Source organism: Galleria mellonella, unplaced genomic scaffold (genome assembly GCF_026898425.1).
Source record: "Galleria mellonella isolate WM207_F2 unplaced genomic scaffold, CSIRO_AGI_GalMel_v1 utg103, whole genome shotgun sequence".
NCBI classification, from domain to species: Eukaryota; Metazoa; Arthropoda; class Insecta; order Lepidoptera; family Pyralidae; genus Galleria; species Galleria mellonella.
In genome coordinates this window covers 5007563-5022244 of record NW_026441966.1, presented here as the reverse complement: position 1 = coordinate 5022244, position 14682 = coordinate 5007563, and the positions used below count along the sequence as shown (strand labels likewise).

The window sequence follows — 14682 nt, the reverse complement described above, 5'->3', positions numbered from 1 at the left end:
ATTTATCGTTACGGTTGTATTTATATTTATTACAAAGAAACACCTGTATTTATAAATAACCTACAACAGGAGGACAATGGAGTGTTACAAAAATATACAAAAAAAAAATTATCTTTTAGAGAGTTGTAAGTTACATAATATTAAATATTATAATCGAATAAGGAAATGAGAAATTACTTAATTTGAATATTTTTGGTGTGAGTGATGTTACGCGATATCCTTCCCAATTCGGCACAATTATCGTTGATTTTATTGAAATCGACATTTTTTGAAACGTCGGCAAACGAGAACGCGACTCATGTGATAGTAAGCGAGAACCGCTACTCATGAGCACCCGTAACACCAGATGAACTGCAAGTGTGCTGCCGGCTTTTTAAAAGGAATATGCTATTTTGTGCAGGTTACGATGTCGTATCGGTTCGGAAATGCTGCTGCTGGAAGTTGATTACAAAGTATTGTGTGGTTGTGCGTAGAAGAAAGTGTACACTACATAGTTTACTTACTCGCCTATGGGAACATCACACTAATTTTATTACATTTAGTATTTAAATTAACTGCTTACGAGCAATAATTTTTTAAATTATAACCTACAATAAATTTTTTAGTTTTCCATAGTAACACGACACAAGAGAGGTTTTGTTTGAAGAATTATAAATACGTTTTCGGCTGCCTTTTAAAGAAAAACGATGCCATAACCCGTGAGATCGATAAATATGATCACTGGGGTGGTTAGAGAAACTAACATCAAATATTTATTCAAACAGGCTTCTAAAAACAGAAGTTAAGAGCATCTTGTTTTTACTAAAAACAAAGGCTCAAGTGTGCATTCACGAATAAAGTTTGAACTAAAACGGTCATTTAGATAAAAAAAAACTTTGAGAATCATTGGACTATTAAAGAAATTACACTTCCAGGTACCGTTTTAAAAGCAATTTTAGGCACCAATTTAAGGTTAATGTGGCACACGTTTAGATTGGAGATAAAATTAAAACTTAGCTATACTTTTTTAAAATGAAGATTTATAGATTATTATAATACATATTATAGTGGTACAATTTCTTTACCTTTACAAGGTATTTGTAACTTTTTTCTTTGCTTTCGCAATAAAATATATTTGTGGAATATTTAAAATTTTGAATATTTTCATAAAAGAATTTAGTATTGTTCTCAAAGGAAACAAGTAGAAAAAAAATTAATTACCTCTTCTTAAGGACATTGATTTGAAATTACGGGTGTTTATCACTAGGTATATCTCGTGGTTTTGCCGGCATGATTTAGGATACAGTCTATTTACCAAATTTCATTTAGCCGTTTAAGTGTAATTGAGCAATAAAATAACAAAATTTCACATTTGTAATAGTAATATTACTTGGTATATTCCAGTGTATTTGCCAGCACGATTTAGAATACGGCCTGTGTACTAAATTTTATTTAACCGTTTAAGTGTAATTGAACAATAAAATATAATAATAAATTTTCACATTTGTAATATTAATATTACTAGGTGTATTCCAGTATATTTGTCAGTTCGATTTAGAATACGGCCTGTATATCAAATTTCATTTAGCCGTTTAAGTGTAATTGAGCAATAAGATAATAAATTTTCACATTTTTAATATTAAATTAAACATGTGTCACTGTTTTGTTCATGTTATTTAGGATAAAAAAATAATTCTTATATTAATTTATTATAATTATAGTCTGTCGGTACTAAATTTTGCTTAATCTCCGTTTGATTATGATTAAAAAAATACCATTACAAACTTTTATATTTATAGGTATTATATTAATACAATGTAGACCGTCTCTTATGTTAATCTTTTTAGTATTGTATGTTTAGCACCGCTTACCATGAAATCTCTAATTCCTGTTCTAATTGTAGCTCTCAGATCCACGTTGGTTATAATTACGGGACTGATTAATAGCATCCATCATTTCACATGTTACAAATAGTGCTTTGATTGCGTTATAATTGCTGAGATGTGTCACTTTGATGGACTAGGTAACGGTGTGGCAGATTGTAATTATGTATGTTCAAATATCTGCCGACTATCATTCGATTATTGTATTTATATCCACGTTATGTATGTGTAGGAGTTAGGTTATCAATATCTTCCAACTGTTAGAAGATAATTAAACTTCACAAAAAAAGATCGTCTATTTTCTCTATTAAGGATAATTAGAAAAGAACCAGCATATGTTTTTTCTCAAACATGCTTGGAAATGTGAGCATTATTTTGACAATCTTCTTCGAGATAAATCAAAATTGCCGTACTGGCCAAATACATACGGGCAGCGGCCGGCAAAAGTTGTATGAAAATCCATATCTGTCGTGTTTTGCGGCCAGATAAATTACTATATAAACTCATATCTGTCCTGTAATTTAAAAATGGAATGACCTTTTCCTTCGAAACGTGGCTACCAAGAAAGTAACTAATAAAATGTTTTATTTAAATTTCAAACTGGCTAGCAAATAGAAAGCTGTTTATTGAAAAAAACAAAGGAACATTATGGCGAGTGAAAAATTATTATTGTTTGTTTTTCGTCATTGAACTTAAAAACTAAAATTGTGTTTTTGATTTCCGCGCATTGTTTGAGAAAAGTACTATACAAGCCTTGGCCACAACTAGGCATTGATGGACTCATGTATGTGTGCCTCGGCTGCGCCTTGGCCACATTTGTACGTTCATCCATCAATGCCTCAGTTGCTGGTCGCTGCAGTAATGTACTATTATCGAATTTAATAATTTATTATGTATATGTAGTAATCCATAAAAAATAATAAATGTTTATATTCGTATATTTGATACATAGTCATTTCGAGAAGAAAAAATGCCAAGATTATTTTTCTTTAAATTAAATATAGAAAACAAATCATAACTAGAATTATTTAGGCCCATTTATAAAAAAATAAATTTTCAGTAATGGCAACAAATTTCGTCTGATTTAATTCGAGTTCCGTAGTTCACTCAAGAGGTACGGAACGCTAAAGAATACAGATGAAATGGAACCTTCTTTTTGAATGTTGGCACAATAGATAAAACTTTTTAACGAACGCTAATTGGCGCTTGTATTGTTTAATGATATAATGATACCGTGTTTGGGTTTCCTGTGGACTAAATGATAACCTCTGAACGGGCGTTATTAAATACTGTTGTTATGAAATCAGTGAACAATAAGGCCGAATACTGACTCGGGCTTGCCGTAAGAGGTGGTCACTCATGTGAAAACAAAGATGTTGGTACATATACAAATATGTTATTATGAACGACCGCATTGTTGTAATTTACTTATTGTGTCCTATAGGTTAGTTCGTGTGTATATAGGATAATGGCAAGGCAATTAAGAATACAGTTCCTCTGTGTATAAAATTTTATTCACACTTGTCGCGTCAAGCGAGGTTTAGTAACAAAGATCTAAACAATTTTATATAGTTTAAAATTGGAAGGAACTAGTAAGTTTTTATGAATGATTAGCTTTTCCTACATGTATCTCATATCATCCCCGTTTGGAGTTGATTATAACAATCTAGCTAATGTTCATCAAGATTTTAAACGATCTTTAATTGTTTGATAAGGAAAGTAAGAGGAGAGATCTTTCATGTTTACTATAATGAATATGAAAGTATGATAATATAAGAATGTAAATAATAATATTACTAATATATACTTTTGTATCAATACTAATATAGTTACAATATTGTGATTTTGTCCAAAAATTTCTTTGTAACACCTATGCGAAATTGAAAAATATTTCAAAAAGCTATTCATTTTTCTTTGAGTTCTTATAACATTTAAGTTACTTACTTTTTACCGCTCTCCAGGAAATGGTCATATTCCACCGACATTTTGCAGCAGAGGTGTTTGCGTTGATGCGACGCCGAGCAGTTTGTGTTTACCATATGTCCATCTGGAAGCACATGAAAATAAACTGTAACATAACGACATAGAGTTAAAATTTCAATACTGCTTATTTCAGGTAAAGGAACCCTTATCTCAAGTTCCAACAAATGGAGATCAAAACAGTTTTAATATACGAAGTTGAAATGAAAGTTGGTAATAGGACTTACTGGTTTGATTTTGATGCTGTCGGTTTTCTGTATCTGTGAAGAACCAAGTCTGTAACAAAGGATAATACAGTTTGAATATATTATCTCTTCTAATAATAATAAGAAATGCAAATTTTTTGTTAATTATATTTAAAAATAAATAATAAATGCACACAATTGAAAATTTTACGAAACGGTTACCACTTTGTGATGCAAAGTGGTAACCGTTTCGTAAAATTTTCAATTTTTCGCCTATAGATACGAGCAGTACTATGGACTATGTACTATTACTATAAGTAATGTCGGATGTATTTACAAATGATTACAAATACACATTTTTTTATGCAACTTAGAATGGAAAACAAGCTAACGGCCCACCTGATGAAAAGTGGTAACTGTCGCCTATAGACATGAGCAGTACTATGGACATTTAGTTTGTTATGTAGGTGCCGTTAAAATAAATACTCTTTAGCTGACAAGAAAACTGGGGCAAGCTTTATATAGGGGTTGACAAGGAGATACTAGCTGCCTTTATATGATATTTATTGCACAGGTGCTCATAAAAGCCAGGACGTGAATTTATTGGTTACCTAATAATAAGAAAGTATAAAAAGCTATAATAATTTATTAGAAAATAAAGGAAAAACAACGAAACAGTTCTTGTTAATGATTATTAATATTGTAAATTTGTACTTTTTGGAAACCCAATGGCTATTCCAGCCGTTATGAAATTGCCATTATTGTAGTACACTTATGGGATGGAGACGGGGTATTTTTCCTCGGTTAATTAATATATACCAGAGGGAGACTTTGTACAAGTTGTTTGCTTAGGCATCTCTGTCCCATTCGTGTTTCTATCAAACAGTTGTGAAACAGTTGTTTGCATTGCTGTGTTCGGTTTGAAGGGTGGGATATAGCAGTAAATTTACAGGGCACAGAGAAATAGCACCTGAGTCCTTAGGAAGGGCAACACATGGTGGGTTGCCATGGGCGAAACAGTATACTCTGATACGTTCATGGTACTGCACATTTCTATAGGTGACGGTTACCACTTTTAATCAGGTGGGCCGTATGCTTGTTTGCCATTCTAAGTTGCATAAAAAAAATATAAATTACTTGACTTTTTAACAAAATATTACTTCCTCTACACGATACTTTCACGGTGTAATTGGATTCTTAATTTTTATACATGTGTGTGCAGATATATCGTGTAAGCTGCTTTCGTTTCTTATCTCAAATATGCAAAGTACCATACAAGCTAAACTTTGTTATCTTCCTCACGGCGTGTTGAACATTTCCGCGAAATTCGTTCGACGACCTTGGTGTAGCGGTTTAGCAATCGGAAGATGGTTGTAGGTTCGATACCCGCACGATACAAACATTTGTATTCACAGCTGCATGTATTTGTATTGGTCTGAATATTTGTTGTATATTAAATACATGTATATATTAAAAAAAATTAAGTGTCATTATTCTGTCAGATGTTTAGTATTTATATTGCATGGTTATGCTTAGTTCAAAAGCAGATAATGCTTGATTTCAAATAAAAAACAAATTGTGAATGTTCATTACATACAAATATATCATCTAAAATACTTTTATATTTTTAAATTTGAAATATGGTACGAATATTTATTATATTTATGGCCAATTTTATAATATTTTGCTACAATGAATACCTATATAATTTAGAAAATAAAAGAATTTTTGTTTTATACTTCGTAAAAAAATTAAAATAATAAAATAGGTAAGAAAAATTAGCATAAGCGCAGAATCGACGAAGATATTTAAAAAAAAAACATGTCGAATTGTAACACTCTTTATTTGAATTCAATTATAAAAACACTACAATTCACAATTTGTATTTATCCGTTGACCACAAATAAATATACTTAGATTATAATAGATAAAGGGACTTAAACTTACTAAATTAATAAAGATAGTAGAATGTATAATAATGTAAGATAAAACATGTAGATTTTATCAAACTAGTAAAATTTTAATGAATATAAATCGTTATATTAACAAATTGACCGACTGGTCAACATGTCGAGGGTTAGTATTTATGTGTTATTTATGAAAACAACGCCTACATACTTAGATATAATATAATGGAGGTATCACAAGTCACAATATTAGCATTTAGGGCGGTACATCCGCAATCTTGTCGTCTGTTGACAATACACACCCGCCGATAATACCTGACGTCAAAAGCAGATACAATGAAAAGAACTAGATGGAAGTGACATAGTTCTTTATTATAGTGGAACTTATAGTGCCATAACTGGCAAAACTTAGTGTAATTCTAACATATTACATTAATTTTAAATACACTATCGGGTCTTAATATGATGAAAAATTTTTGCACCACGTCGTGGTCATGGCAGGTCTAGAATCCAGTCCACATTGAAACGTCGGCAATAAAGCAGCAGGTATGTAAGTACTATTTATCTACAGAAAATTAACTAAAATTAATTTCCATCGCATTAAGTCCCAATAGTGTATTTAAAATATGTGTAAATAATGCGAAAGTTGCGAAAAAAACTAAATTCCACTAAGTTTTAAATGATTACTAATTATTTATTATACTATTTTTAAGTTTACAAATTACTAGGTAAATTTGTAAGTAGCTATATGAAGATGGCATGCCATAGTTTTTAGCGTTAGTGTAATAATTGTGCCTGTAAGAATTACACAATTTTTTATTTTGCAACGTCGTACTATTTTGTAGTGAACTAGTAGTGATTTAACTAGTAGTAATTGTGAGTGAAGTAGTAGAATTTGTAGTGAACACTGAGAATTTTTACTTTTTCAGATTATTTATTAAGGACGCTTAAGGTGCATAAAAACTACGTTATATCTAAATAATTCAAAGCAATGCATTCCGAATTCTCATGTAATCGTTCGCGACATGTGAAATGTATTTGACCTCTAGTTATCTGTTAAATTGTGGTCATATTTTATATTTATGACAAGAAACAATTTTAGTTAAAAGGGATATTAAAAAACTTATCACATACCAAACATCATTGTGGATTTTAGTCATTCTACGCAGACATATTTTTCCTACTACTCGGAAATATGTTTTTTTTAATATCACAAAGGTGGCTGTTTGCCACTTTTGTAGTATAAAAATAAGCATGCAGCCTGTTTGATGGTAAACTGTAGCTTATGGACATCTGTAACACTAGCAGTGTTGTCGATAATTATTGTCAAGGTTTCGATACATATCAATGAATTTAATTGTAGCAAAAGGATATCTAATCTTTTTGCTACAAGTAAATACTAAATAACTAGTGAATTTTTTTAAATCATCAACATACATTGCCAATACCTAATATGGGCAATTTGGAGTTTTATTATAGTATCCTAAAACAAATTTAAACAACTCATCTAATTGATAATTTAGTCATTCAGGCAATCTGACCGTCTTGGTGTCTAATTATTTACCACTTAGTATCAGAATAAATTAGTACTTTAAATACTTTTTTGACTATTTGGATGGTAATGGTTTAATCCTTGATCTTTCACTTAATAGAGAGTATTAACCCAGTAGTCGGAAATTTACCAACTGCTTATTAAATTGAGTTATTCAAGTGAGCTTTGAATATATAGATCCGTTTACGTGAATTCAATTCGCACTCAAAGTTAACGTCTCAATTTATATGTCACTTCCATAGATCACTATTTATACAATCAGGTCAGTAAATAACATTAGACACACCCCGGTTTGTTCACAACATGTTTGCCTAACGTGACCAACCGGATAAATCACAAAGATTCAGTGTATGCTATTATATTTAACTTCTCTAATATATAATGAAATCATTTAGTGTGAAAATAAACTGTACTTACACCTTATCTCATATAAGGAACAAAATAATTCAAAGTAATAACAATAAGCAAATAATAAGGGATTGTAAGTAGATTCCTCTTCTAAATGTGCTTTACTAATTTAAGGCAATGCCACAGATTCTGTTGTTTCTTTTTTTTTTGGATGGAAATAGAATAATAACTTTTTTGTTTATACTTGCTGAATACCAATGAGGGATAATTTTTTTTTTTTTTTGTGGATGAAAATGTAATGGTAACCCCGCCTGCGCTAATGGGATACGCTGGCGGAGCACCAGTGAAGGGTGATCGATGAGAATGAAAATAGGCCAGTTAGCCCATCATGACGAATTCATCAGGAATTAACCATGATAGTTTCCAGAGGGAACCACGAGGAGGTCGACCTGATTGAGTTTATTCCTAGCAATGGGATTTTTAGTCTCCATTACTAACAATCCCTTTCCCCCAATGAGGGATAATAGGTGCGATCAGATCATTTGGCTCATCGTGCCAAATTCTAGAGCAATTAATAAAGATGGCTTCCAGCATTCCGTGTTGAGGTCAATAATATCTAACAACTAGCATTAAGATCGCTTGTTCCGGTTATTTTATTCCCGGCACTCTTCATCGAATATAACTTTACAGATATTACCTTAGAACCTAAGGCAGATTGTTAATAAGAATAGATAGATTATAAAAAATGTCTAAATAAATATTTTGATACAGTACATTCTGTATTTTAGGCAAAGTTTATAAAAAATAAAAGATATGATATATTATTATCAAAATCTATATAATTCAATTGGCTTAGATTAATATTTAATTATGTAAAAGTACTTAGTAAATTGATATTACGCTGTAAATTTTTTAATGTAAATAAATTATTATTATGTGAATCCTTACTAATATTTTTAAATATGAGCGTGAGTTTGTTTGTTACCTCTTTAACGGCTTAATAAATTATTATGGTATGGTATGGTATACAGGTACTATACGGTATTGAGAAGGACATAGGCCACTTTTTATCCCGTTCAGTAACCATATTCCAGTTAGGCCGAGAAAGTTGCGAGGAAATGATAAATACATAAAACTTAATACGTACAGGCAAATGAGAAATAACAGTGTTTTTTAATATGACGAAATACAAGGTGCATAATATTCTCAGTTTCGCGCCGCACAAACTTCAAGTTACTGGCAAATATCTGACGGTGTTTGTCAAAACTTTTAGTGCTGAAGGCGTTATTTACTTGTTTGCTACGTTGAAGAAAAACAAAAGCTAACTTTTTCTATTTCTTTTTTAAAATGTTTTTATGCAACATAGGATGGCAAGCAAGCTGACGGCTTACTTGATGGAATAGACATGAACAGTATCAAGATCATAACAGAGTATACTGTGTTGTCGATAATACTCTTCATATATTGCTGTTCCTGAGGACTAAGTTGTTATGGCTTTGTACCTTGTAATTTCATTGCCAAATCCCGCCCTTCAAATCGAAGCACAGCCATACAAACACAACTGCTTCACGACAGAAATACAAATGGGACAGAGATATCCAAACTGACAACTCTCGTACAAAGTCTCCCTCTGTATTCTGATATTATTTCTGATGTTGCTATTGAGGTATATTTTATTATAAGTTTATTTTTAAATCGCAACATCAGTAAATGCAATAAATACGATTGTAAATATAGGTAGGTTTGTAGTTTTCAATGTCGTTCTACGCTTTTCGTATTACAATAGTATATTTGTATAGTGCATACGTTTATAACTCAATTTGTAATCTGAAGAGTCGGTTCCGAACCAGTGAGTATATAACGTGTAATGAATTTTGATTTTCGTATTTAATACCTAGAACGTCATGTTAGTCTTGAAATTTGCAAGATGTTTTTAAACATTTTAATACATTATTATTTAATAATATAAAATTTTAATAAATAGCATAGGATATATTACAATGCGCAATTAAGTACCAAATGGTGTAGAGCTAAAAGCTGATGCGTTTACTAATAAATATTAGAATGATAATATTACATAATATAATAAACATATAACGAAAAACGTGTTAAAAATAACTATATTTTAAATATTATAAATTATCAATTAGAATTTAACAAAAATACAAGTACGCTATTTTGAGTCTACTTACATAGGCCAATATTGCTTCACAATGTTTGAATCTAATACAATAAAAATATTGAAGTCGATGTTCTTGGTAGAACAAAATATTAAATTATCTTTATTATCTTCCATCCTTGGGTTCCAGGTGATCATAAGCTGCTTATAAATCAAGAATTATTTATCTTTTGTGAATAATCCTGGATTTCCTAAATTTCGACACGATTGTTTACTTTTTAAGCAATTACCAAGTGAACGTGGGGACGATATTTTGGCCAATTTAAAACAGAATATAATACGTGTAATTGTTTTTGGAATATGTATAACGGTGCTATATCTATTTTATCACTATTGAAGCAGCTGTTATATTTTTTCAGCGAAATTTTCTTGTTTAATTTTAAATTTATGTGCCTATAAAACATTCTATCACAATTTAAGGTATTGACGAATTCTCTGTTTTTTTTTGCGGTGATATTGATCATTACGTCTCTATACAAAAGCTAAGGTTACAACGTCAACAACAAACAGAGGTATACGTTAATATCTAAGAAATGGATGCATAAAAACTTTCGAAATATCGATAAGCAGAAATTGGATACCCGATATCCAAATATTAGGTCTTTAGCCTTTGAGAAACAGATTTTATGTTATTACAGAAAGATTGATTTCAAATATTGCATCAATGTTTAATATTAAATGTAGTATGATTGCAATATAATAATATTAATAGTGATTCGAATAAAATTTGACCGAAATGAATTTTCTACAATTTATCCTTATAAGAAAGTAAAAAAATATTCATTATAGAAAGTTTCATTGATTACTATTAAATTTGAAAAATGATAATATCACAAATTCTCAGATAAATCAAACGCGATACATCAATATACAAAAGGGCTAAAACGAGCGCAGTCCGGTCACGTGGCCGGCGCGCGCGCGCTTCGTGCCACGCGCGCAAGCGCAGGGTCCATGCACAATAGTTATTTATGTTGGTCCTTCGGACCGGATTAACGGTTGATTATGCACGCTCCAGATTCAGGAAACTCGAGTTAAACGGGCAATGCACGACTAGTCGCAGTCCGTTCTCTATTGTTGGCTTTTGTACTCTTACTATTCAATATAAAGGGCACTTGGATTTATCGTGTTTCACTTGATCTATTCGAATAAGTATTATTTATATCTTGTTAGTTTTATATGTATTAAAGAATGAATTCTTATAATACTGATCATTGTGATTTAAAACATTGTTGTTATAACATAGACTTAAATTATTTTTAACATTTACATACTATAATGATTTGAGCTTTTAAAATCTTATTTTAAAGTCACCACAATATTCATTAGCATTCACAATGGTAATGGTAATTAATGAAACACACAAATGCTTTTAAGGCTCAATTAGCGAATAACTTGAAATAGTCTTTTGACCAACCAAATACAAAATCGGAGTGTTAAAACATTCTTTGTTAAATTATTTCTGAAGTTAATGGCGATATTGACCTTATAAATATACGGTTCCCGCTGCGAACGTTTTCTAGTGCATTTATCACTTTGCTATTAAAATTTAACACTGCGGGAGTATTTTTATGATCCTTAAATTTTATTGTCTTTGTTTTTGGTAAAAACAGTAACATTATAGCGATAATAAATGTAAAATAAACTAAATCAATTACTGCATTGTTTTTTAAAAAAAGACATTTTCCTATAGATACAGGAATACACTTTAGCAAGTTATCCTTGAAAACATTATATTAAAAGATTGTTATAATTTTGTTACTGATTTTGCTCAGAGTAGCTAGTCTTATTTTTGCTTAAACTTTACTACTGAATAGATAAAAGATTAAAGTTCAGCAATAGTTAAGACCTATGAATTTTATTGTAGATATAAGAATAAAGATTTTTTTTCCCATATAATTCAATTGGTTTATCGTAAGTAATGTGGATGTGTCTTTGTTAAAAGAAGTTAAAAAATAATGTTTAGTTATTTGAAATTAAAAGTTTTCTCTGAAGATTTAATTTAAAAAAAAAAATATAATATATATTTTTAAAGCTTGATTACAGGATAAAATGACCTCTAAAAACATATTGTTTTATTAGTGTGTATATTATTATAATATTTAGCTTCATTTTCAGAAGATAGGTAATTTTATTTACTCACGTATTTTTATTTGATTTGAATTGTAGTTGCAGATATAAAATAATAAAAAAAAAATACATGACTTTTTTATGACATTTTGTGGACTATAAATAATGTTCAATAGTTACTAAAATATGAGTTTGAAAGCCTATTTAGAATTTCGACAATGGACTGAATAATAGAATTTGTAAATTTAAACGTCAAACCCTGGTTTTTGATAAGCAAAGCCTGCTCTGATTTCATTGAGTGAAATTGCTCGTCCATATTGTGAAGTTTTTGGAAATGTTAAATTGTGAATATACTACACGTAACAACAATAAATTTTCATTTAGTCCGTTAAAGTTGATAAATATTTAGGCAAATATTAGGGGTATTGTATAGTGTGTATATTACTACTATCAAGTTTTGTTTTGTTTACCTTTTGATGATAAGTAACTAAAAGTTAAAAGCCTGTTTAGGCTACGGTAAACTTATATGATTCTAAGTTAAGAAATGTTAGTAAAATTCTTATAGGTGATAATCATTCTTACCTGTTGCTTTGCTAATTGAAACCATGTTTTCAAAATTATCGGTAATCTTGTATACTGATAATGTTTAGTTGTCTTAACACTAATAAAAATATCATCTAAAGTAATGTTTTTGTTCTGTCCACTATTGTAAATGCTTGTTTTTGTCACGGGTTCAATAGAAAGGTCAGGCACTTGCACTGCTCCCGGTCTTTCTTGGAAGTTGAAAGTTACTCCGCCATGGTACACTAAAAGGCTACAGTACCCTACTGTTATCAGCACAGCTGCTGCCTTAATCATTCTGCGGCCTCCCATGCCAGAGCCCGGCGGCACTGAAGCACTGATAAGCTTTCGAAAGTCTTAACACCTTATCACTCATCTGTTGAATTTTATATCGATACACTATTGAAAAACAGAGCGCAAAGTACAGTCCGAACCGGCACAATGCTCTAACGTTGGGGAATGGTTACAAACTAAATAAAAATGTAGCACATACGCCCGCGCTGCTGTCTCCCCCACCACGTGGTGCGAGTGAGGGGTCCGATCCCTTTGTCTCAGTCTTTCAGTTCGCCCTACCTGCGCGCGCGCCTGACTGCCGCCTGCATCGCCGCTAGCAATGATACCCATGTCGATGGTTCATGTAGTGATTATTAAACAACCTACAACAATATCAAAGAATAATTTGGGTGACATAGTTACCAAATTATATATATATATATATATTTATTGTTTTTAAAAGCACATTGAATTAAAATTAATTTTGCTTACAATTACTAATTCAATTTTATAGACTATCAGTGTTATATTGTGTTATTGTATAACACCAAACAAGATGCATCATCATTACAGTCAAATTTTAAGTAAAAAAGGATCCTCAGTAAATATTGCAAACTCCACAAGCAAGTGATAAAACCTAAGTTTAACAAATGTTTGTAGATTATATGTACAGTATATGGTTGCATCCCGCTCATGTATATTTGTATAAACGATACATTTCTTTTATAAAATCAATGAATCAAAGAGTTTGCAATGTTAAAGGTATTTTTCTAAAAGCCCATCCATCAATAATAAACATAATAATAAATATTATTATCGTATCTGTATCTTATAATAGGAATATTTTGTTTTAGGCAAGAAAACCATCGAAAAATGTATTTGCCTCATTATGGCTAGTGACTCCCAGTACCTGTAGTCGTGGAACCTATGTATATGGACAGTGATTATTTCTTATTAAATAACAATATTAAATACAATCGTAATATAATTAATGAAAACAATTTTAATATTTTAATTAATTCTAGTTTGTGATATATTGCGGGTGATTTAGCTTTGGAATAACAATCTTTTTCCAAACGAAAACCATTAATCGATAATTTAAATAAAATGAGCACAATATAATATTATTTTTAATGAAAGTGCAATGTATAATAACATTGATAGAGAAGTGTCGTCTATGAAAATTAAAATAATTCTTTAGGCCTATATAAGACAAGTACTGAAGACTTTTTCTCATCAAATTAATATTGTCAATTTACTTATCAGTCTCTATTAAATAAAATTACATGTATCTCCGTGATTCACTGATAGATTTCACATAGTCATCCTCCTAATTTGTTTCCATTGGTGCACAATACACTTTTGTTACGGGAGATATAAGGTTGCTATGGTCAAATCAGCAGCCAGTGGGTGGTAATGAAATTAAAAGCCAGTCATTGTTGCATTAAATTCCACTCGAATGAGATAATAAGAGATAAAATTGCCTACCATCAAGATTAATAGCGTGATTTTCGAAAGTCCAGAAGTGAAAGAGGAATGTCTAATGCATGGAACTAATTTTTAATTTGTCCATCTATTGAACGGTAATTTATATTGCCATTTATTTTACTTTGCAATGATTTTTTTTTTATAAAAATGATATATTTAAGTGAGATCATGTGTTTTGACTCCCGAAATAATAACAGAAATATTTTTAGGAAGGTGTAGACATAAAAGGACACTATGTATTTTCAAATTTAAATTATTTATACTAAGGATGGTTGGTATA

General features: G+C 30.6%; 1 protein-coding gene across 1 annotated transcript; it reads right to left on the bottom strand.

Moving 5' to 3' along the window:
• Positions 1 to 3785: 3785 nt before the first annotated feature.
• LOC128200700 (fringe glycosyltransferase-like) lies at positions 3786 to 13130 on the bottom strand. The gene is made up of 3 exons (XM_052894965.1): positions 12663 to 13130; positions 4070 to 4118; positions 3786 to 3909 (listed from the first exon to the last, which is right to left on the bottom strand). Exons 1-3 carry the CDS (start codon positions 12951 to 12953, stop codon positions 3803 to 3805), a joined length of 447 nt encoding a protein of 148 aa, XP_052750925.1. The 5' UTR covers positions 12954 to 13130; the 3' UTR covers positions 3786 to 3802.
• Between the last annotated feature and the right edge of the window lie 1552 nt (positions 13131 to 14682).

Bases quoted from the DNA above. Each gene is read 5' to 3' on its own strand.
- LOC128200700 (XM_052894965.1), bottom strand. From the start codon at position 12,953: ATGGGAGGCCGCAGAATGATTAAGGCAGCAGCTGTGCTGATAACAGTA. The intron at 4,119-12,662 runs GTAAGAATGATT...CCTTTGTTACAG, and splicing joins TTCAATTAGCAAAGCAACAG to ACTTGGTTCTTCACAGATAC. The intron at 3,910-4,069 runs GTAAGTCCTATT...ATGTGCTTCCAG, and splicing joins ACAGCATCAAAATCAAACCA to ATGGACATATGGTAAACACA.